This window comes from Zalophus californianus, chromosome 7 (genome assembly GCF_009762305.2).
Source record: "Zalophus californianus isolate mZalCal1 chromosome 7, mZalCal1.pri.v2, whole genome shotgun sequence".
Lineage (NCBI taxonomy): Eukaryota > Metazoa > Chordata > Mammalia > Carnivora > Otariidae > Zalophus > Zalophus californianus.
In genome coordinates this window covers 51,854,456-51,878,756 of record NC_045601.1, presented here as the reverse complement: position 1 = coordinate 51,878,756, position 24,301 = coordinate 51,854,456, and the positions used below count along the sequence as shown (strand labels likewise).

At 39.8% G+C, this 24,301-nt stretch overlaps 2 protein-coding genes across 2 annotated transcripts in view; one reads left to right on the top strand and one right to left on the bottom strand.

The window, feature by feature from the left end:
• The window catches only part of LOC113926955 (coiled-coil domain-containing protein 162-like), a 45,543-nt gene extending 45,302 nt beyond the window's left edge, over positions 1-241 (top strand). Inside the window, 1 exon segment of the mRNA XM_027602404.2 lies at positions 131-241. Coding sequence (XP_027458205.2) covers positions 131-241 — 111 coding nt within the window.
• Positions 242-9,871: 9,630 nt separating this feature from the next.
• On the bottom strand, positions 9,872-24,239 carry CD164 (CD164 molecule). Its single transcript, XM_027602908.1, has 6 exons — positions 23,940-24,239; positions 21,051-21,131; positions 19,363-19,434; positions 17,978-18,013; positions 14,277-14,333; positions 9,872-12,427 (listed from the first exon to the last, which is right to left on the bottom strand). The coding sequence occupies exons 1-6, from the start codon at positions 24,121-24,123 to the stop codon at positions 12,261-12,263; spliced, it is 597 nt and encodes a 198-aa protein (XP_027458709.1). The 5' UTR covers positions 24,124-24,239; the 3' UTR covers positions 9,872-12,260.
• Positions 24,240-24,301: the final 62 nt, after the last annotated feature.

Genomic DNA, 24,301 nt, shown 5'->3' with positions numbered 1-24,301 from the left:
TTATGACAAGTGGCAAATACAAGAAGGCACCCTAAATGGCCTAACCCAGACTGACCCAATGATCTTGGTCTTATGAGTAACAGTGACTTTTAATGATATCTCCAATATCTATTTAATCTTTATATTACAGGTACCTATTAAACACAAAAAAAGGTCTGACAACGTCTTTCTACTCAATGTGGCAGAAAATGTTCAACATTCAGCTTTTCAAGTTCGCACAGCTCCATCTATAATCCCATAAGGACCTGACTGGTAATCATATATGCTTTTCCACATTTTGTTTCCTTGAGCATTTGAATGAATAAAAATGATTCTAACCTCCATTAAAACTTTACCTAATTTTTATTAAAGTACTCTGAAGAGTACTAAGTGTGGAAGGACTGAGATGATTATATCCGAATGTCCCGAGTGAGGTAGGGTTTGGCCTTAGGTTTTGAGAACTTAGAGTTGATCCACATTTCTACAACCTAGGCCTTGCCTTTGGTCAAGCAACAGCCTCTCATTATGGGTTCTAGATTGCTGATGAGGTTGTGGGAACCAGGAGAGAGGGCATTGCTGCTAAGCAGTATTTATTAGCAAATGAAAAACCAGAACGGATTAATCTAAATAAACTTCAGAGCACTTATTTCTATTTGTTTCACTTAAAAACATCATCCTCTCTTAACAGTTTTTTATCCTTCCTACAAATACTGAAACCCTCTTCAGACTTTTGTAAAGTCCTGATCCAAGTCTTATTGTTCAGACAAGAAAATGTATCCTGGGTAAGGGAATAAATAGGTAGATGACTGGAACAGAACAGACCAGAGAAACATCTACATATATAAACTTAAATATGATATATATAGTTTTTCAAATTAAGGATAAGGTTGAGTCTATTTGAAGTAGAATAAATTATCACTTACACTATACAAAATGAATCCCGAATGGATTCAAGATCTATATGCGTGCACACACACACACACAAACACATATGCACAAAGACACACACACAAACTTATTTCTGAAATAGAACATGAAAAACAAAAGCTAAGAGGAAGATTGATGACTTTGATGTCAAAGCTAAAAATTCAGCATGACTAGGTATGGTACCAGTTATTAATTTATGCCTCTCAGCTCTAAATTCATTCTTGTCTGCTGTGATATGATTAATATGGACCCTGTAAATATTTCTTCTTTGCCCACTGCAAGATTTTAAGCTTTGTTAGGGGAGAGTACTGAAGGGACCTTGGAGAAGGAGGTTCTGGGGTGCTCCTCTTGGCAGGCTCCTGCCATGTCCATGGCTTCTGTAGCACCAGGCTTCAGTGCAGGAATGCTCAGAAGAGCATGCAGCTTCCTGGTGGAGGGCCACTGGCATGGTGCCTTCTGTGAAGGGCTTTCTCCTCCTGCTCCCCTTCTGTGAGGGCTGCTTCCCAGCCTCAATGACCTTCTCTGCCATCCAGTGAGCCTTGGTCACACCCTCTCCAATGGATGTCAGCTCTGGAGGGTAGTGGCTGCTCACTATTTCTGCTATCCCTATATTCTTCAGAGTTCTCTTTATTGCTTCCCAGCCAATCCTCCCATTACTTCAACCCCTTGTTATAGTTAATAATCCTTTATATTAAACATTCTCACAATTTGATTACTGGGTGGTTTCTATCTCTTAATTGGCCCATGAGTAATACAGAACTGATACCAGTAGTGGAGTGGTCTTAGGGGACAGACTCACAAAAATGGGGTTTGGGGATTTGTTTCATTGCACCCTTGGGCTTGAACACAGTGCTGAGCTCCTTGACAATAAGAAATGGAATACTAGTAATCCTTTGCATGCAGTGGCATGACAATTTACCAAGTTATTACCCGTGGTTGATTGTGATGAAGCCTACTGAAGCATATGCCTTGGGAGCCTAATTTGCTACTATACTGACTCTCATGGCAATAATGATGACCATAAATACTGGGGTGTGGGATGGACTTTCTTGGATGCACTTTATTTTATTTATTTATTTTATTATGTTCCATTAGCCACTGTATATTACATCATTAATTTTTGATGTAGTGTTCAATGATTCGTTTGTTGCGTATAACACTTTAGCACTTACAGAAGAAAATGACAAGCTCTGGTCCTTTAATTCTCAGCTCAGATCATGGTCTGAAAACCAGAGAGCTTCCACGGCACCCTTTAAAAAAAAAATCTCTTATTTCTTGTAGTCATAGGGGTAATACTGCTAAAAAATCAAGCACAGATTTTAATTGTGCAGAATGCTAAATGATAATGACAGTTGAAATCACAACCCTGTCATTTCTCATTGCTATTGAGATGGGCTCTCATTTCAATGGTCATGGTGCAATCCCAGAATAGCAGAAGGCAACTGCCAAGGACAAGGTGGGTATGTCTATTATAAAGGGCATCAGGGACATATCAGTATTCAGATTATAGACCTGGCACTTAGGTATCTTTGGTGGTTAGCGTGTCCCCCTGAATGAAATCATATGGGCAGCCAATTAAAATATTGCTTGATCTATACAACAGGAAAGACTCTGGTAGCCAAACACCTGGCTTGAGTTAGCACAGAGGAGAGTCATAGTCTCTCAGATTCCATACCTAAGTCAATTTACAGACCTTGACCTCTTGGGAGGCTGGATCCCCTTGAGAAAGGACCCTATACCACTGCTGTAGGTACACATCATAAATCTTCTTCAAAACCTTTTTCTAAGGGATCTGTAATCATTTCCTAGAGCTACTGTTCATCAGAGAAAAAGAAATATCTAGACTATTTGGTGAAGAATAGGCACTACCTCCAAATTAATTCTAATTCCTGGGAACACAAGGGATGCCTGGCTGGCGCAGTTGGTAGAGTGTGTGACTCTTGATCTCAGGGTCATGAATTCAAGCCCCACATTTTGTATGGAACCTTCCTAAAAAATAAAATTGTAATTCCTGGGAACCCAAAACACGCTGTGGCTCACCAGTCAAAATGAAGGCTTACAGTGAGGTAACAGAAGGAGTCTCAGGTTCAAATTACAGTGGACCCAGTCAATCCGTGGACCCACCATGTGGTTATTTCCACAGTTCCTGAATGGATAATTGGAATAGACATAATTAACAACTGAAAACACTCCTATATTGGTTTTTAACCCATGAGTTGAAGGCTCATTATTGTAGGAAGAGATCATTAGAAGCCGCTGGAACTTCCCCTCTCAGGAAAGTCAACTAGAAGCAATATTATATCCGTGGGGAAACTGCAGAGATTAATGCCACCATCACAACTTAAAGGAAACAAGGGTGATGATACCTATCACACTGCCACTTAAATCACCACTTTGGCCTGTGCAGAAAACAGGTGGATCTTGGAAAATGACTACGGACTATCAGGTTCACATCTTAATGAGGTGGTGATTCCAATTGCAGCTGCTATCTCAGATGTAGTATCTTTACTGGAGCAAATGAGTATCCTCCTGGCATTTGTTATGGGGTTGTTGACCCAATTTCTTACACCTTTTGTTCCGTAACAAGTTGTAAGGACCATGAGGAGCAGTTAGCTTTTTACCTGGTACGGCAGCAGTATACTGTTGAAGTCTGGCCTTAAGACTTTGTCAATTCTACTCTCTGCCATGATAGAGTCTGTAGAGGCCTTGATCATCATGATATTCTACAAAAATCACATTGGTCCACTATGTTGGTAACATTATGCTGATTGGATATGACGAGTAGGAGGCAGTAAATATTTTGGCGCCTTAGTAAAACATGCAAGAACTAGAAGGTAAAAGAAACAATTCCACAGAAATTTAGGGCTATTAACCCGTGTAGTTTCTGGGTGGGTTCAGTGGTTTCGAGCACGTTAAATATCTCCCTCTAAGGAGAAAGACAGTTTGCTTCAGCTCACACTATATACCATGAAAAAAAGGCATGATGCTCAGTAGGCCTTTCTGGATTTGAAGGCAACATGTACCATATTTGAGTTTGCAATTTCAACCCACCTCTAGAGTTACCTATAAGATTACCAATTTTGAGTGGTGAGCAGAGCAAGAGAAGGTTCTGTCATGAATTTGAGTTACAGTATAAGCTGTTCTGCCATATAGGTCCTATGATCCAGCAGAGCAGGTGATTCTAAAAGTGTCCCGGCATGTATAGAGCCTTTGTCAAGCAGAAACACAGGGCTTAACCCTAGGATTTTGGAGCAAATCTATGCCCTCTTTTGAAGATAACTGTTCTCCTTTTATGCCTTATAGAGACTGATTACCCAGCCATGGGATGGTAGGTGAGCAGGTAGCCTGACCTTCACATCATGAGTTGGGTGTTGGAGAATCTACCTAGTCATAAACTTGAGCATGCACAGCAGCAATCTATCATCAATGGAAATAGTTTACAATTGTTAACTTGCTGGAACACTTCTGAAAGGTACAAATAGCTTCCATGAACATGTGGCTCAGACTCTTTCAACACCAACTCCTGTTGCCTCCTCTTCCTCAGTCAATACCTCTGGTCTGGGGTGTTTCTAACAACTAGCTAGCCAAGAAAAAAAAACATCAAACCTGGTTTATAGATAGGTCTGTAGGATATATTGGATCCACCCAAAGGTGGACAGCTGTATCCCCATCCTCCACTCAAGAGCAAGCCTAAATAAAAGGAGTGCAAGAAAATCTTCCCTGTGCAAAATGCAAGTAGTACATTTGACTGTCCACTGTGTCTGATCTGAGACATGGCCAGAAGTACAAATTCACACTCATTTTTGGGTAGTTGCTAATGGTTTGGTTGGAGAGTCAGAGACTTGGAGGAAATAGTAAAGGTTGGTGACAAGTAAATGTGGAAAGAGGTATGTGGTTGGATCTCGGAATGGGAACACACTGTGAAGATATTCGTAGCCCATGTCACTGAAGGGCATCTACAGCAAAGAAGCCTCTTATTAATCAGGTGGATAAAATAATGCACTCTACGGGTGTCAGTCAGTCTCATTCCCCAGCTACCCCAGGACTTGCTCAGTGGACCCATGAACAACGTGACTATGGTGGCAGAGCTAGAGGCTATGCATGAGCTCAACAACATGGATCTCCCCTTACCAAGGCTGACATGCACTACCCACTACTGCCTAATCTGTCAAGAGCCGAGGCCAATACTGAGGCTGCAATATGGTATTAATCTCATGGGTAACAGCCATCCATGTGATAGCAATTTGGTTACATTGGGCCTTTTCCATCATAGAGGACAGAGATTCATCTTGAGTAGAATACACACACATTCTGGGTATGGTCTATAAGGCTTCTGCCAGCACTACTATCTGATACACATACTCACAGAATGCCTTATCCACTGTCATGGCATTGCCTATAGCACGGCTTCTAATTAAGGAATCAATTTCACAGTAAAGGAAATGTTGAGGTGAACTCATGCCTGTGAAATTAACATCCCCCAACACCCAGAAGGGGCTGGTCTGATTGAAAGGTGGAATAATTCATTGAAAACTCAGTTGGAATTGTTGGGAGATACCACCTTGAAAGGATGGACTTGTCTCACAGGAGGTAGCATATGAACCCAGGAATCAGGGGTAGAAGTGGGCAAGACTCCTCAGGATTATACTTCTCATCTCAGGAACCTTAAGCTGAGCTGGTTTGGAGGTCTTAGTTCCCAAGATTTGTTTCAACCAGGGACACAACAATGGTTCTATTGATATAAGACCTAAAATGAGACTGCCACTTGACCATCTTGGGATTCATAAGCCACTAAACCAATAGGCCGCAAAAGGTGTTACCCCTACTGGCTGGAATGGTCAATCCTGATTACCAAGGGGAGGTTGTATTGCTGGTACACAATGGAGGCAAGGACTGTATCTGGAACAAGAGGGTTCTCTGGGTGCTTGAGTAGTTCCATACCCAATAGTAAAGATTAATGAAAAACTATGCAACCAAAACAGGTAGAACAATGGAAGACTCAGACCCTTTGGTAGTAATATTTGGGTCACCACCAGGAAAAGAACTGACTACTTGAGATTCTCAGCAAGGGCAAAATAAATATTAAATAGTGGGAGGTCATAAATCAACAGAAAGAAGGGCTTTAAGCTTTGAATCCACCTGTTGCCCACTCCACCATTATGACAATGGAGTTGAACCATATGAGTGAATACTTCTTTGCTAGGTGGCATGATGTTTTGTCAGTAGACAGTACTGGAGGAATTTCTTTTCCTGGTTCTGGGCAAAACTCTTGCAGTGCACACAGCTTAGCAGTGGGGTGTCCCTGGTGTGGTACCTCCTGTGCATGGCTTACCTTGCATCCCTTGGATAACTTCACAGGTTACCACTGGTATATCATTTCCCCATAGCTGCCTGGTAGTGGATTTGCAGCTACCACAAACTTCATCCAGAGAGTCACGGCTATTTCCTAATTATTTCTGGCTTGAGGGAGAACAGATAGTGGCCACTTCTATTTCCATGCCAGTATTCTTTAGAATGCTTTACTGCTTTGTTTGTATTTCTTAAAATATTACAGATAATATGTCCTATTACTCCAATCCACTCTTAGGTCAAACTTCCTCTGTTTGTATTATGTGGCTTCTATCTCCTGATTGTAATCCAGTGATACAGACACGATAATCAAAGACAAAGACTTGAAGAAAATATTAAAGAAAATCCGTTGACCATAGATGAGAACCCAGCACATTTTAAGATAAAAAACCCTACAATTAAGGGGCACCTGGGTAGCTTAGTCAGTTAAGCGTCTGCCTTTGGCTCAGGTCATGATCTCAGGGTCCCGGGATCAAGCCCAGCATCCAGCTCCTTGCTCAGGAGGGAGCCTGCTTCTCCCTCTCCCACGGCCTCTGTGATCTCTCTCTCTCTCAAATAAATAAAAACTTAAAAAAAAAATCCTACAATTAAGAAAAAACAATAAAAAAAGACAATTCACAGAGGAAGTACAAATTAAGGACAGTAACCAAGTAAATCATTTCACTCACCAGAGTATTAAAATTTAACTTTGCCAACATCAGATGGAAAGGATATAGAACTCTCAGGTATCCTGGCTGGTGGAAATTGAAAGGCAATCTCAGTCTGTTAAAATGTAGAAAGTGTGGATGGAACTAGAAGGTATTATGCTAAGCAAAATAAGACAATCAGAGAAAGACAATTATCATATGATCTCACTCACATGTGAAATTTAAGAAACAAAACAGAGGAGCATAGGGTAAGGGAGGGAAAAATAAAACAAGATGAAATCAGAGAGGGAGACAAACCATAAGAGACTCTTAGTCATAGGAAACAAACTGAGGGTTGCTGGAGGGGAGGGGGTGGGGGATGGGGTAATTGGGTGATGCACATTAAGGAGGGCACATGATGTAATGAGCACTGGGTATTACGTAAGACTGATGAAGCACTGAACTCCACCTGTGAAACTAATACACTATATATTAATTTAAATTAAAAAATGAGTTAAATATAAAAAGTTCAAAGTGCAAACCCTATGATGCAGATCTCCACTTCTCCATGTTTACTCTAGAGAGAAATTCACACATAAACAAGGGGGCAGGTGCAAAGATACGCTCTGCAAAAGTGTTACTAAAAACTAAAAACTGCAAACCTACTATCCTTCAATAGGTAGATACTTATGATACTCACATTACATATGACCTTAAGAGAATTTAAGAATTTGGTATAGCTACATACACTAACTTGGAAAGATCTCCAAGAAGTAGTGAGAAGTTGTTGCAGGCTGATGTTAAAACAAAAATCCACATTATGTATTTTCTAAGGATACAGAGAGTATATAAACAATGCTGGCAGAGGGGGAGTTTAACATCAGACCAGTTCCAGTAATTACCTCTGCAAAGTGGAGGAACAAGCAAGGGGAAGGGATTGAGGGACGGTCAAAGCAGACACACTTATCTTGTATAGTTTAAGAAAAAAAAAACTTGAGTATGTATTTGTATGTTCCTTGAATTAAAAATTAAAACTTTAAAATCCCCATCTTGAATTTTTTCTTCTGGGCAAAATGAAGTAAGAGACCGCATTTACTCTCAAACTGAAAAACTGGACAGCACACACGAAACAGTAGTTTTCAACACACTGGACTTTGGGCAAAGGACAGCAATCCTTGAAAGACAGGAAACTATCGACCCAGCCTGCCTTGAATTTCTAAGCCATGATGTGGCAGAGGACACGCAGACAGAGCCCAGTGAGCTTCCTGAGTTGAAAGTCAAGGCAGCTGAAGGCAGCTGGAGTTCCAGAGCAGAGCACCAGGGTGGAAGGCCCCAGAAAGAGAACTCCGGAGATCTGCAGAGTGCAGTCTCAGCAACATATTGATCAGCATACGCATGAGATTAACTACCCACGCCTGGGCAAAGGTTCCCAGGAAACAGCACCGGGAAGCCCACACAAGGCTAGGAACAGAGTCTGTCCCCAGAGCCCAGACTAGAAAGCCTCATAATCCAGGGACACTGACTACTCAGAACGGTCTCGCCTCAGAACTGGGCAACTATTAGCCCTCCAATGAATGCTGCTCTTCTCTCACCTAACCAAAGTTCAAACTCAAGACCTAAAAAGGATCAAACTGTTTTCTCTGTCCCAGAACAAAAATAACCAGCACCCGACGGGTTATAATTTACATCTTGCATGCAAAGAAACAGGAAAAGTATGACCCCATGATGAGCAAAAAAATCAAAGTGACCCAGTATTAAAATTAGCAGACATAGGCATTAAAAAAAAAAAAAAACCAACGAAACCCACTGTATGTTCAAAAACTAAAGAATGGATATGTAGACGTGAAAGATATAAAAACATCCAAAATGAACTAGAAATGAAGACATCTGAAATGAAAAACACGCTGGGTAAGATTAACAGATAAACTCAAGCCATTAGTGAACTTGAACACAGTAATTTGAAATGAAACAGAAAAAGATTAAAAAACTAAACAGTGCATGGATGAGCAAATCCCCACCAGAGAAGGGGAAGGATAGAAAAAAAATATCTGAAGAATTAACAGCGGAGAATGTCCAAAGCTGATGAAAAGCATATATCCAAGAAACCCAACAAACCCCAAGCACAAGAAATGATGGCACAGCACATCATCATCAAATTGCTCAAACCAGTGATAGAGAAAAATCTCAAAAAGCAACAAAGGAAAACAAAGACATGTGCAGAGGAACAGAAGATGAAGAGGACAGGTTTCCCCGAGAACAACAATGCGAGTGAGAATTCCCCGAGAACAACAATGCGAGAATTCCCCGAGAACAATGCGAGTGAGATTTCCCCGAGGAGAACAATGCGAGTGAGAATTCCCCAAGGAGAACAATGCGAGTGAGATTTCCCCGAGGAGAACAATGCGAGTGAGAATTCCCTGAGAACAATGCGAGTGAGATTTCCCCGAGAACAATGCAAGTGAGAATTCCCCAAGGAGAACAATGCGAGTGAGAATTCCCTGAGAACAATGCGAGTGAGATTTCCCCGAGAACAATGCGAGTGAGAATTCCCTGAGAACAATGCGAGTGAGAATTCCCCGAGAACAATGCGAGTGAGAATTCCCTGAGGAGAACAATGCGAGTGAGATTTCCCTGAGAACAATGCGAGTGAGAATTCCCCGAGTACAATAATGCGAGTGAGATTTCCCCGAGAACAATGCGAGTGAGATTTCCCCGAGAACAATGCGAGAGAGAATTCCCGAGAACAACAATGCGAGTGAGAAGACACCGGAGCGACATCATTGAAGTGCTGAAAGCACTGAAGCACTGCAAGTTTCTAAAGCTCTGTCCTGCACTGATGAATGCGTAGCTTACGATCTGCTGGTCTTGGAGAGCAATAAAAAGAGAGTAGACAACCCATCCCCAAACAGACTGGTAAGGTAAATTCAACTAACATTAAATTTCATAATCAAAATGCAAAAACACTTCAGTTAATAAAAAGGAACAGATTAATTCAATAAACATGTAGATTTATTTTAAATCAGTTTGGTACATGATACAGATTGGTTTTGCAGTTTTTAATGAACCGAAGTAGGAATTTCTAAATACAGCAGCGTCTGCCTGTGCAACAAATATCTGTAAGGTAAAATCAGGTGTTTTGATAGAACTACATCCACATGAACAAATCAAGAGAAAAATCTGAAAAGGTTTCTATATACCTTCTGGATTAAAAAAAAACAAACCAACCCAAATGGCTCAAGATACTAAAGGAAGGGGGAGGGGTGGAAGGCCATGAGTTCTGTTGTTAAGAGCTCTTCTTGCAAAATCTAACTGGTTTCATATTACGGTTTTGTTGTCAGAGCAGTATTCAGAATTACAGAAGAGGAGAAGAGGAGAAGCTTCATCAGCTACATTTTCACAAAAATTGCTGTATGTATTGACATTTATGTGTGACAAGGTATTCCCATCTAGGTAAATAATAATTATATACCACTGTAGTTAAATTTTGCCACTTTGGGAGAAATGGATATTCTGTATATTTTCAAATGATTCTTGGATCTTACAGCACTCACTAAAAACAGCCATGGCACCATAATAAAAATTTTTGTGAGGTTCCTAGAACTGATATCAGAATATTACTAATGAAAACACAAAAATGTGAGGTAAATCCTACCTTTTCCCAAAAACCTTTGAAGCCAGAGATTTTAAACAATTAAGGCACTTGAAAACATTAAGTGTACGTACAAATGTGCAAGTAAAACAAACTTTAGCTGTACCGGCAGTAACAAAGAAACAGTAAAATCTTCATTTTAAGAACCTTGAATATAATCATATCTAAATGCAAGGAATTTTGGCTTATGAAATGGACCAAAGCAACTCATCAGTTCCTACTACAAAATATTTGAAAACCAAGTGCTAAACTCAGCCTCTATAGGCTAAAGAAACTAAAAAAAAACTTTAATGACCTACAAAAGCAAAAGTTTCTTTTAAAACTAATGAAAACCTCTGAACTAATCCAATATGTCAAAGGCAGGGGAGAAGTATCCCTCTAAAACTAAAAAAACTAGTGCTTCCTAAGAAAACTAAAACAAAAAACTGTAGTCTGCATGCTTATTACACTACAGGAATTGAAACTCAGAAGAAAGGATGGGAGAGAGGAGAAAGGGGAGAGAGAGCACCACCTGTCTATCCGCGCAATCATCATCAAAAATCTACATTAATCCAATCAAGTGAAAATCCTTAGATTTTCTGAAATTACACTGGTCACATTTCTGGTCTCAAAACTTAAAATGTTTGTCTCATTCAAGAGTTAGTAAATGACCCTAAAACAACTGATTTCCTTCTTGCCTCATTAAAAAAGTTTTCAAGGAAACTTGGTGAAAATCCTTTCAAGGTGTAACAGTGTCAGGATACTTCGTGAAACACAAAGGAAAATGTAAGTACATCAACTTTATACTTTTTAACAGCCTAAGAAAAATGTTGAGAAGTACAATATATGAAGGCTTTCAACTTTGTAGAACATCCTTTAGCTTAACTTGCTCAGGTCTGAAATAAAATAGTAAGTTTTCAATTAAATACTAACAGTATGGTATCTACTAAAAGCAGGTTTGCTACAGCTCAAGTTACATCATCAGACCAACTTTTACCTTCCCTGATGTGGAAAGAACAAATCACAAACATCTGAAGTTACAGTCTACCTTTCAGTCTGTCTTTTAAGGCACTGTTCTTTATTTTCTCAGTGATTTAAGGTGCTTTACAAATATGAGCGATAACCTGCTATTTGTTAACGGTTTGTATCCTATTTGTTTCTTTAAATCTGGAATGTAATTCCCTGTGTGGCATCTTATTTCTAATGTAGAAAAAATAACTGTCATCAAGCACAAAATGTTACTCTAAGGATACTAAATTTATAGATTTATTCCACTTTTGAAAGGACAGCCAAAAGTCCACCCGATTGATGCTCATTTGGCACATTCTTCTCAATTCTGGTCACTAAACTACATCCTGAGATAGGATGACAATAATGCAGCTTTCAGGCTTTAAAATGACTAAATTTAAACTGCCAAAAGAGTCATGAGGTTGTCTGTGCAGGACGATGCTTCCCCTCACTTACAGAATTACATTTGGTACGTCAAGAAGAGATAACATAATCCCACAGCAGCAGCCATTTAAAATAAAAGAAGACAGCCACAAGGATTCATGCAGAGTATTTGAAATATTCCTGTTGAGCAAAATGACCTAAGTGACTTTTCTTTGAGGACGATGCTCCCAAGTATCCTATATGCATCCTTTGAACATGTAAAGATCCCGGAATAGCGTCTTCCCTGTGGGACATCTTGAAAGAGAATATTTTGGTTTCAGTGAGTTGCACACCAGTCCTTGTTAATTTAATGGGTCTGTTTACAGAGTGTGGTAGTTTCGTTCTTTCGATTTGCAGAATTTATAGAGAAAGAAGATTACAGCCTGCACACCCAAGACGAGGACAATCCCCCCAATGAAACTGGCTGCATCGAAGGTAGACTTCCGGCCGGGGTGCGAAGTTGGAGTTAAAGTGGTATTAGTTGTACCTGGTAAAGAAGAAGGAAAAAATAACAAGACTCAGGAAGTCCCATGATCCTCTCCCCATAATTTCAAGACCCACCTGAGCTTCTACTTTGACTTTGCCATGAGTTAAATTCTATAAAGTATTTGCTCTTGAGTCAAGTCTTTACAACTAGAATTGATCCCATTTACTCCATCCAGTGATAACAAGTGGTCAAAGCTGCCATAGAAATTCAAATATGGAAATGACAGAAAAAGATTCTCCTGGTACATAAATTATACCCTGAGAACGTGTCAAGCACTTTAAAAATTTGCAATTTCTTCAGATAACATGTTGTTGTTAGAGTAAATATTAATATTTGTGTTGGGAATTCATATAACTTTTGAATTTTACTAAATATACAAGGTAAGCAAAAATTCAGTTGCAATGTTTCAAAGTACAAAAATTATCTTAAGTATCTGCAATTTATAATTTCAACAAATAAAAGAACTTGTTATTAAAGGTATTGTAAATCTTACTCTAAAATTTTGTATTATGAGCACTACCAAACCATATGGAATAAAAGCACAAAAGTTTGAATTCCCTTTTCAGGGAATAAAATGCTTTAAGAGGAAACAGAACATAAATTTCTTTTTAGGGAGTAGAAGGTTTCAAGTTGAGCACCATTTTAATAAAAAGCAATTTCAGATTTAAAATAAATTTTTTTGTGGAGTTTCAAATAAACACTGGTTCTGGTGGCTGTTTAGTAAGCTGGACAGCTTTAAATTTTTTAAGATTATCTATTTATTTATTTGTCAGAGAGAGACAGCAATCGAGAGAGAGAGCACAAGCAGGGGGAGTGGCAGGTGGGCAGAGGCAGAAGCAGGTTCCCCGCTGAGCAAGGAGACCGATGTGGGGCTCAATCCCAGGATCTAAGCCAAAGGCAGATGCTTAACTGACTTGAGCCACCCAGGCACCCCAAGCTTTAAAATTAATTACAACCGTTCTGTAATTCTTGCAAAGACAAAATGGTTTCCCTGAATCTAAGAGAGGTAGCACAAGAATAAGCCAAAAGAATTTACAAAAACAAAAACAAGGGGCGCCTGGGTGGCTCAGTCATTAAGCGTCTGCCTTCGGCTCAGGTCATGATCCCAGGGTCCTGGGATTGAGTCCTGCATTGGGCTCCCTGCTCTGCGGGAAGCCTGCTTCTCCCTCTGCCACTCCCCCTGCTCGTGTTCCCTCTCTCGCTGTGTCTCTCTCTGTCAAATAAATAAATAAAATCTTTAAAAACAAAAACAAACACCAGTATTTTAAATAGGGATAGAGAGGATTCGTAACCTGTGTTATCTGCAACGTCCTATGGCATCACCTAAATATGATTTAGTTTATAATACATCAACTCATTAATTAGTAAACAGTTACTTTTCACATGCACTTTTAAGAGTTATAAAGGAATGTAAAGAAACAGTGAGGAATATGGCTGAGGTGCACATCTGCAGTGATCTTGGCTTTTTAGGCCTTTCTCAGCAAAAAGGACGGCTCTACTATCTTCACTGCAATTGCCACGATCTAGCACAGCATACAACTAATCCCTAACAGTCATCAGTATTTAATTTATAAGTTATAAGAAATGAGATCTCACCTACAAGTCGTAGTAAAAGGATTTTAGAAAAACACTCTCTCTTAACTCTCATGTGTCATGCCAAACGTGGCTACACATTAAAAACTGAGGACTCGCAGCCAACCTACCATTACTGCATTAAAAGCCTACAATCTTGGTCCTCCAAATGTTTGGTTCACAGCCATTCGTGAAAGCAACTGGAAAATGGTGGCAAAAACAGTATAAGGCAGGGCTGCAGCCCGTCCTACCCCACCGTTAGTGTGACCCCCATTACCTGACGTAGTAGCCGTGGTGGTGGCTGTCGTAGAGGCAGGCAGGGTGGTGGTTCTGGCTGCGATAGAAACAAAACTTACTACAAACTTACATTTCCAAACCTCCTAGTACCTAGCCATTTGTCTTTTTAAAATAATGCTGCCAACTTCAACATGCTTTCCATTTTTTAAATAAAGGCCACATTTCAGGTAGTGGTTCACTAACACACCTACATAGCCAGACTACTAGCCTTTAAATTACACTTTTGAAAACACAAAGCAATTATGAAGTTCTATCTATGTTAACATCAATCTATATATCTAAGTAGGAAATCTACGTATACATCTAGATAAAGTTTTGCAAAAAGACACACAGGAGGGCAAGAATCAGTGTTTAGGTGAGGGAACTATAGGTTTTTTTATGCTTCTATGACAAAAACTATTAACTTAAAAAGTCATGGTAAGAAACAAGTGTGGTTCAGGATCTCTCAAGTAAGTATCAAGGTTGGCTTATATTCTTCACTTGAAGGGGCTGGCGGACTTTCTTAAAGGGGCAGAGAGTAAATATTTTTAGGCTTTGTGCAGTGCGTAGTGCAAAAGCAGCCAAGGACAACGTGCAAATAAATAGGCATCGTTCCATTCCAATAAAATTTTAAGAACACGTCCCCCAATTTAAATTATCTGATGATGCCTGTAAAGAAAATGAACTCCTGTGAGAAGAATTAATTTGAATGTAAACACATTTCAGGAACCAAAGCACTGTAGTAACAGACTTCTGTTAGTACTGATAACTACTAACAGATTCTAGTCAATGACATGTTAACAATACTGACGGGTTACACGTTTGTATCCTTTTCTCTCACTATGAGCACTGCCGCACACATTTTCCCTACCCTGCTCTTGGATGGACAATTAGGTCATCTCTCATTTCTCCATACTATAAACACCTGGCAGGGAAATAGCTGATCTCATCTCTCATAGGGTTGATTCTTAAACATAATTCCTAGATTAAAGGGTCTGATTATTTTCAGATTTTTAATCCCTTAAAAAGTTGCTGCAAAAAATAACACTTTACAAACCAAACAAGCATATATTCTTTTCAATCTTAAAATACTTTTTAAATTTTGTCTGACAATGGTAGGGAAACAAGTTTGCAAATTTGCCTTTTGATTCTTACTACCAACCCTATGAACACCGCACACACTAATTCTATTTTTTGTAAATAGGCAAAACATTTACACACTTTTACTTTTGACTGAAGTATTACTTTGGCAAAATTTTCAAGATTACACAATATTTAGGGAATATATTTCTATTGACCTACAGTATGTTCCTTTCATAAAAAAATAATTCAGCAGTTACAAAAGCTGCTATTGGTGATGGACAATTTTAAAAATACAGTAAATTTAGTAATCCCATCACTCAAAGTAACATGTTACTTCCTGCCGGCCATTTCTCTAGGCATTTATGTAACAGAAAAATTTAAAAAGTAGAACTTAGTGGTTTGTCTCCCACTTAATATATTATGAATATTTCCCACTATATTTCTGACATAATCTAGTCATTCTATTGTAAGAGGTTATTTACCAGTATTTTTATTTATACTATTTATCAGTACTAACAGAAGACTATTCTAATTAACCCCAATAAGCACCTTTCTACATAAAACAGATTCTCTTTGCATCCTTTCTTTAATAATCCCTTAATTTCTCACTTGCTCTCTTTTAGCAGTAGCCATGGAAAGAGACCATATAAAGGTTTGTTTTTCAACCACTAATTGCCACTCAACAGATGCATTTTCTATAAGCAAGCCCTGGTTTCCTTTCACTTACAGAACCAGAGAGAGAAAACAAGAGACTCCATGGTACTTCACTGGAGAACCCAGTGTGGATCAAGCATGAAAACTACATCAAGGTTCATGGAGAAGAAATTAAAAATGAACCCACAGTGGTTTTGAAGAAACTGTTTCCCCCCTTTCCGCCTTTCGGTTCACATCCCACCTTCTGGAAATTAATTTTCTCTCAACTTCTCTGCTTTCATCAGTCTTTAACATCCTCCTAGTCAGTGACTTCTGATGCGTGCTACCCCTGTGTACTCTCAAAAGTTCTGAAGCATTTGCAGATTTCTATGGCACGAATATTTCCACCGTAATTCAAGCTACCAACACAGTATCACTGGCTGGCTACCAAAACCTGCTATGAGCTAGCTCACCACTGCCCAAGTCTTTCAAAATGAGTTCTGGTCCTTGCTACAGCATCTGACCACTTTTTCCTCTGAAAAACTATACCTAAAACACACACACACACACAGTTTCCTGGACACACCTGTCTGCCCCTCCCTACTCAGCTTCCTCTCTGGTCTTCTCAACCCTTAGACATTACCGTCGCCTGGAGTTTGGTCTCTCTACAAGCTGCGCCAGTGGACAGTCCTGCCTTAACACTGATCAGCTCACCGCACTCTCAGCTAAGAGTCTGCCATCACCTCCAAGTCCTATCCCTCCTACTTCCCAAGTCTATTTGCATACACCTGCAACTCTTCCCCTATTAGTTCTCCAGATCCCAGCACGGGTTATCTATTCTAATCTGCCTGCGTTCACTCTTGTCTCCTGTTCCAATCTGTCCTCCCAATCTGGCTCTTGACCTGTTGACTGTCCAGCTCAACCATTCCTCACCGTGCACTTCCAAATGAAATTCCCTGGCCTCACTATACTCTTTCACATCTCCTTCACATATACTGACCGCCTTGCTCCACTGGGGAAGCTGTCCTCAGGTTTTACCAGGGTCATTTCAAGATTCAGTCAGCATCTCCAGGAAGCTGTCACCATATTTGCCATATTACTCCATATACACACCTTCCTACAAATGTCTGCGCTTACTTACCCTTTTCACAGTTCCTATGATAGACAAAATGCCGTCTTCTGTTTCCAATCCCTATCATCCAGCCTACCTACTACCTGTCCTGGAGTAGTTGTTTTTTAATGATTTATTCCTCGTATCACTTTGGTAAAGATTTTTGAAAGGAGAAATTATCTAATCCTGTTGAAGGGGTAGTGAAAACTTTCCAGTTGTTGTTGGAAATGAAAAGCGTATCTTTCTGGAAAGCAATCAATATTCAGTCTTAAAATAATCCTATCCTCTGATGTAAGAATGCTGTTTGAATCAAACCTATCAAGGATAAGAGCAAATATTTCCCTGTAGGACATCTGCTACATGGAGAATGAAAGACAACCTAACTATCTAACCAAGTGCAGGACAGTGAAGTGTATACAACAATGTAAGAGAAAAAACAATCCAAATGTGCATGGGTATATTATCCAAGTTCATAAGTACATCTCTTGAGAGATACACACAGAGAAGACTGGGAGAACCTTATTACTGAAGACACTCTGGGGTACCTCTGGATGATGGGAATTATAGGAAAGTTTAATTTCCTTTAGGCTTCTGTATTTCCCAAGATCTTCAAAAAAATCCACAAAAAGCAGTTTGTGGACTCAATGTCCAAAGATATGGCAAATCCTCCCCTATTCAATAAATGTGAATTGCTAGAGTTCTGTGCCAGTGGCACGAGCAGTTCATACTAATGTGATCACTATGGTCCAAGACCAAATACATCTACTAAGTTTTTAAATTATACTAACAACTTTTAGGTATTTAATTACTAAAAAGTCCATCAAGAGACCTTACAAATCGTGAAAGGGGGGAAGAGTCAATTATCTTGTTATTACCTGTAGAATTCGTTGGCATCAGAGTGGGCTCGGGTGCTATTTAAAACAAACAAACATTAAGTCAAAGCAATCTAAAATATCACAATCTATTACACTATTTTTCAAATTGCAGTCATTTGAATACCCCTTTTCCGATGTTTACATTTAAGTACCACCTTGTGGAGGAGACGGACAGTTGCTCTAACCAATATTGCTCTCCCCTTCTTCAGAAATAGAAGCACTGATCTATAGTTGAATTTCCCTCCCCTGGGGAAAGACAAACATTTCTTAGCCTCCCCTGCAGGTAGGTAGCCCAGTATAACTTCTAGAAAGCATCTGTAGGTAGATACAGGCCTCTTTCCTCTTCCTGTTGGCAGGAAAACCAATTTGATGGCTGGAACATGAGCACTCACCTCGGAGAATAAGGTCAAAGATATTTTTGAGCAATGACAGTAAACAGCCTGGGTCCTTATTGGATGTAGAGTGCTACACAGTACAAACTAATTCTGATACATCATCAAATTAAGTAGAATTACTTACTCAATTTTTCTCTAAATTAGTATCTTTTAAAAGGTTTTACTTAACCTTATTTCTAAGCAATTATTTTCTTGAAACCACAGGTTTGATATAATTATTCTTTTCTGACACACACATTAAAATAGATACTAAAAATGTTCTTTTACCACCTAAACCAAATTATATGAACTCTACAAAGAGGATGACTGACGTCACAGTAATGAAATTCTCAGTCATGAAGTTCAAGTTTGGACTAATTTACTAAAAGTAAATTGTTACAGGTAGTCTTTCAAGGTTACTGACACACTCCAGAAAATTCTTTTGCTCTATTTATTATCTATGCATCAAATTGGAAGTTTGACTTCCCTGTCCATTTGTAATCTTGTTAGAAAAACCAGCTGTTTCATCTAGGAATTTTAACTATTTCCTGAGCAAAGAGTTAAGGTTAAAGAGTTACCAATTTCTTCAAATTAAAGTACAAAAATGAGAAAACAGATGAATACAGAAAAGATTCAACCCAAACACAAACTATGCTAGAGACTGTGACAATCACCAGCACCATTATCAGGAGAAGGGCCAGAACAAGATTGTCCAGTCCAGTAAAATGCAAATAAAGAGAGGATCTGAACTACAGTAAGTTTCCAGAAGAGTTAAAAAAAAGTAAAGGAGGAGTCATCTATACCTACAGCATTCCACAGTGTACCCAAATCACTAAACTAAGCTTCAAAACACTGTCCTTCTAGATCAGTACGAATATGCGTTTATATCCAAATTTCTAACAAGATGAGAATTATGGAAATGGCAAACCAAATATTAAAAGAAGACTTCCTGAGGCAAAGATCTTCCTCACCTCTTGGCCACTTTCCCCAGCAGCCAATGTGAATACTTACCAGAACAGAACTGTGTGCCATTCACCACCTGGCAATCACTAACTGTTGCATTATGTGAACAGTAGCTTTTCTCTGTTATGGGGGGGAAAAGACACAGAGCACCAATCATTTGTTTATATTATCTTTTGACTTTGTTACTAAGCTCCAGAATTGCTTCCAAAAATCAAACTCAGGCATAAACACTTTAGAAGTCCACAGACCAAGAAAATACTCTGTTATTCTCTTTCCCTCATTGAATAAGAAATATTACACAGGATCCCTCCAAATATTCTTCTAAACTCCACATGAATACATTGAACAGATAAATCAGGAACACTTAGATCAGAGAATTGTGGCAGGACTACTATATAGCAAAGGCTGCTAGAATCCACAAGACGGCTGAATCATAGGGAGCAGTCAGGATCTAATAAAGGCTTAGTAACCACAGGAGGTACCCCATTAGCAGTGGTCGGACCTCTGTTTCAGATCTCTGCTTTCTATACTTTTCTAAAACTGCTCTCCTGATGGTCAAACTTGTAGCAAGAGTAAAGGAGACCCTTCCCCAACATATCCTACAGTAGGGAATTCAAGCCCCAAAACATGCCAACTCTGCCATACACAAGGGGGGGAAGGATACACTCTTAAATTCCATTTTATGACATAAAAAAAGGTGACTCTTACACAATAAAAATTTTAATCCCAAATTAAGCTAATACCTTAATTTTAAAAGAAGTTTTTAAGCTTTGTTATGAAGTGATATAATGCCCAGAACTTAGATTTTTTTAACGAATAAAAAAGCTTAACATATAGCTTTGGCTTTTTACGTGTGTGTGTGTGTGTGTGTCTGTCTATATATACATACACATACATACACACACACACCAGATAAACTGTTTTACTGATAAGAAAAAAAAAGTAACTAGCTTACATTAAGAAAACAGAATATGCTGTAATCCCACGGTTCTAAGAAAAACCTTACTAGCATTTCAAACTATCTCCAACTAGCTCTTTATCCCTCAAATTAAAGGTTAATTTTAAGATTGAACAAAAACACCAACTCTCCTTCCATCTCATTCTTCTCCCATATCTAAGTATCCAACTAAGTTTTATAAGGTCTCTATAGTTCATCTAGCAGGACACATGCAGAAGATAAATGCCTCCTTTTTCCGGGAAACTGTTTTCAGGGGAAAATTTCACAACTTTCTTTCACAGCTGATTTCAGTGTACTTGCCCATTTAATCTTCCAAAGCTTTAAAATCTCTCTTCCTTTAAAAGCTACTGAACCTTAATTATCAAGTCTAAGAAATTAAAGGGGTGGGGACAGAATGAGAGACCAGAGATTTTAGGGGGAGTGTTAAGCAATAGGAACTTTAAAGTATTTGTTGGGCGCCTGGGTGGCTCAGTTGGTTAAGCGACTGCGTTCGGCTCAGGTTATGAACCTGGCTGGGATCAAGTCCCACATCGGGCTCCCTGCTCAGCAGGGAGTCTGCTTCTCCCTCTGACCCTCTTCCCTCTCGTGCTCTCTTTCATTCTCTAATAAAAAAATAAAATCTTTTAAAAAGTATTTGTTTTTCAAAATAAATAGTACATAATATACCTAATTTTCTACATAATTTTTAAGTGTTCAGGAATACCCTGTAGAATATCTTAAAATGTTATAACAAAACAGTTTCCATTCTCAAAATTAAAGCAATCCCAAAGGTTCTTACCTTTACATTCTATCCAAAAGCAAGGAGTATCAAGGCTAACATTGAAACAGGAAACACAGCTGTTGCGGTTTTCACAGATTTCTGGTGGGAAGGGGCATATAAAACCAATCAATTGATACCTCACTTTGAGTTTGTACAACTTAACCTTTTTTAGACAAAAGTGAGTATTAAGTACAGTACCAGACTTACTGATTCAGAAAAATGGTAAAATGTTATAGTCCATCAACAGATGAATGATTTAAAAAATGTGTTCTACATTTTGCAATAGAATAGTATTCAACCATAAGAAAAGGAAATCCTGCTGTACACTACAACATGGATGAGCCTTAAGGACATTATGCCAAGTCAGACATTCAAAGAAGGACAAATACTGCATGATTCCACCTATATTAAGTATCTAAAATTGTCAAATTCAGAAGCAGAAGGTAGAATGATAGCTGCTTAGAGGGAGGGGAAATGGGAGATTTGCTCCTCAAGCAGGGTATAGTTTCAAGTAGGATGAAAAGTTCTGGAGATCTTCTGCATAACACTGTGTTTTCAATTAATAATGTACAGTACACCTAAAAATTTGTTAGGATGGTAGATCTCATGTTGTGTTTTTAACCACAAACACAAAAACACTTCATAAATTGGCTTAATAAGAAATTCCAATCATTATAAATGACTGCTGAAGCTGAAATAAAAAGAGAAAGGGAAGGAAAAAACCGCACAAACTATTGGGAATGCTCAGTGCCTATCTAAACAACCCTTTTCTACAGGACAACTATTTCACAGACACTCAGGGTTTCTTGAGCCATTTTAAAGCATCCTTAAAAAATAAAAATATTGGAAAAAAGGCTGTGTTATAAGGCCAACACTACACAAAGGGAAATCACTGCCCCAAAACATCAGCTAAGACATTGAAATTTTTAATAGTAATTAAGATTTGTTACAGGTTGAACCCAAATTCGGATGATGCCCATTCTGAAAACCCGAGATTTGTAATTCATTAATGATCCACTCTGTCCAGGGTCCTCTGTGCCTGTGACTGGAGGATAAAAGACAGTAAGATCTGGAAGGGGCTACCTTCATGCACATACAATTTAACAAATTAGCAGGGTCTTTTGTCAATAATTTAGGCCAAATGGCTACAAAAGTCTAGACTAGGGCTCTATCCATTTTCCTGGAAGCTAGATGTCTCCAAAAAACATTCACATTTGCTTTCCTTATGCCAAAAACAACAAAAAAACCCGTTCTGCACAGAGGGCATGCATTTCAATATTTTATCACCAGAATTTATCAGGGACTGGGACACATAAAATACCCTTGAGTAAGGGGTTCACAAAATAGAAAATAAGTTCTGCAGAGGTTTGTGTACTGATATAAAATGCTAGTTGTCTAAAAATCTTTTGTGCCTGACGACTAATGTCTGAATAGCACAATCAATGTTATTTACAATGAACTAAACTTGTTACCTTTCATTTTAGGCTGCAGCTTTATACAACTGCTACTTACAGAAAACAAATCATCTCCTTTGTATGACTTTCAATTACAAAAAGGCAATTAACTTGGGTATGCCAAGCTTCACTTTGGAAAAACACACACTCCAAAACTACAATTCTGGGAAGAAACTGCCAAATAAGCAGAAGACAAAACATATTGTGCTCTATCATCTTAAAAACAGTGCAGTTAGAATGTCCAGTACTGTACTGCAATGTACTTTCCTCATTTAACAACTTTTGTATTTCACTACTACATCTTTCTGAATATTAATTATACATTTTATTAAACTTCTATAAAACACAAAAACCAAAGGAAGACACTCAAAACAGTATGATCAGCCGGGGTGGGGGGCAAGGTAAAAATTCTGACACTTTAGCAATTCTTCGGTCAAGATGCCAGTTGCTCCTTACTCGATATTAACTATTGGTAATAACCAATCACACTAGATTTCAGATTTTAAATACCTAGGGTTCTTTTTCACCTCAAATTTATCTTCCCCTCTCTCTTGTGCTGTCACGGCATCGCCAATTTCTGCTTTAAGATTCAGTGTACGACTCAACCAGTACCCAAAACGACTGCAGAGCTTAACAAAGGGTGTGTTCCTGATCGGGTTTTAAAAAATCGACAGACCTGGGTTCCAATCCCAGCTTCACAATCAACTAAACCTACACTCCCGGCAGAGTTACTTTATCTCCATCTTCCTCCTAGATTTCACCACCTATCTTCCAATTTAGCCTAAAATACCAAAAAGAATATATGAAGCATCGCGTACACGAATGGGGTACTTTTCTTCCTTGGCACAAAGTTTAAAGTTTTAATTAACCAAATGCCCAAACCTCAAATATACCCCACACCTATCCGCAAAATCAAAATAGTTAGATTGCAGGCAACTTATTTTCTCAGACCCAAGTCTGAGACACCCAAGGCGAGCATTAACGTCTTCACTTTCTTTCCCTCTTTTGCCAAGTCCCTGAGAAGCCCTCTTTCGGAGACAGGACCTGGGTGGGCAAATGACTAACACCAAAGAGAGGGAGTTCGACCTGATCGCCAACTTTGGAGGCGAGTCGCCTCGCCCACGATCAACCCCACTGCCACCACCGCGGGAGGAAGCCACGTCCCCTCTTCCCCAACTGAAGTGAGACTGGGGATTACGAGGCACTTTTTCAAAAGCACCCCGGCGTGGGACACTTCGGGGTGGCCAAGAACCCAACGGCCACCGAGGCTCGGCCGCCCCTGCTCCCCGGGTCGCTCCCTCACCCCCGTCACTCCGATCCCGGCCCCGGCGGGACTCGGACGGGCCGCCATGTTGCGGGAGCACGGCCCCGGCCCCGCGCGCAGAGCGAACAGGGCGGGAGGCTCGGCACCGCGGGCGGGCGAGTACAGGAAGCCCGTTGGGCCGGCGCCCACCTTGTGCTGGAATGGTGACCGGCGCAAGAGTCGTCACCGTCGTCGGAACTGTCTTGGTGGTGGTCGCTAAAGTCGTGATCACAGTCACGTTCGGGGCCGGGGAGGGGCTCTGAGCCGCGGTCAGCACACAGAGCGTGGCCAGGCAGGCGGCGGCCCAAGGCAGCTGGCGAGAGAGCCCCAACATCACGTCCTCCGCGCTGGCGTTCGGGCGAAAGCTACGGCGCACTCCGCTCCAGCAGTCCCTCTGTCTCCTGCGGCACCGCCTCGGAGAGTCTGGCCCCCTGCGAGAGCGCGCCGGGGTCACGTGAGGGCCCCCTCCCGGCCACGGCGTGCGGGGGCGGGCCGCGGACGATACCAACTGC

Excerpts from the sequence above, each read along its gene's own strand:
- CD164 (XM_027602908.1), bottom strand. The coding sequence starts at position 24,123 with ATGTTGGGGCTCTCTCGCCAGCTGCCTTGGGCCGCCGCCTGCCTGGCC. Across the intron at positions 21,132-23,939 it reads GGTCACCATTCCAGCACAAG|AAATCTGTGAAAACCGCAAC; the intron begins GTGGGCGCCGGC and ends CCTTCCCACCAG. Across the intron at positions 12,428-14,276 it reads CACCACGGCTACTACGTCAG|GTACAACTAATACCACTTTA; the intron begins GTAATGGGGGTC and ends CTTCTTTACCAG.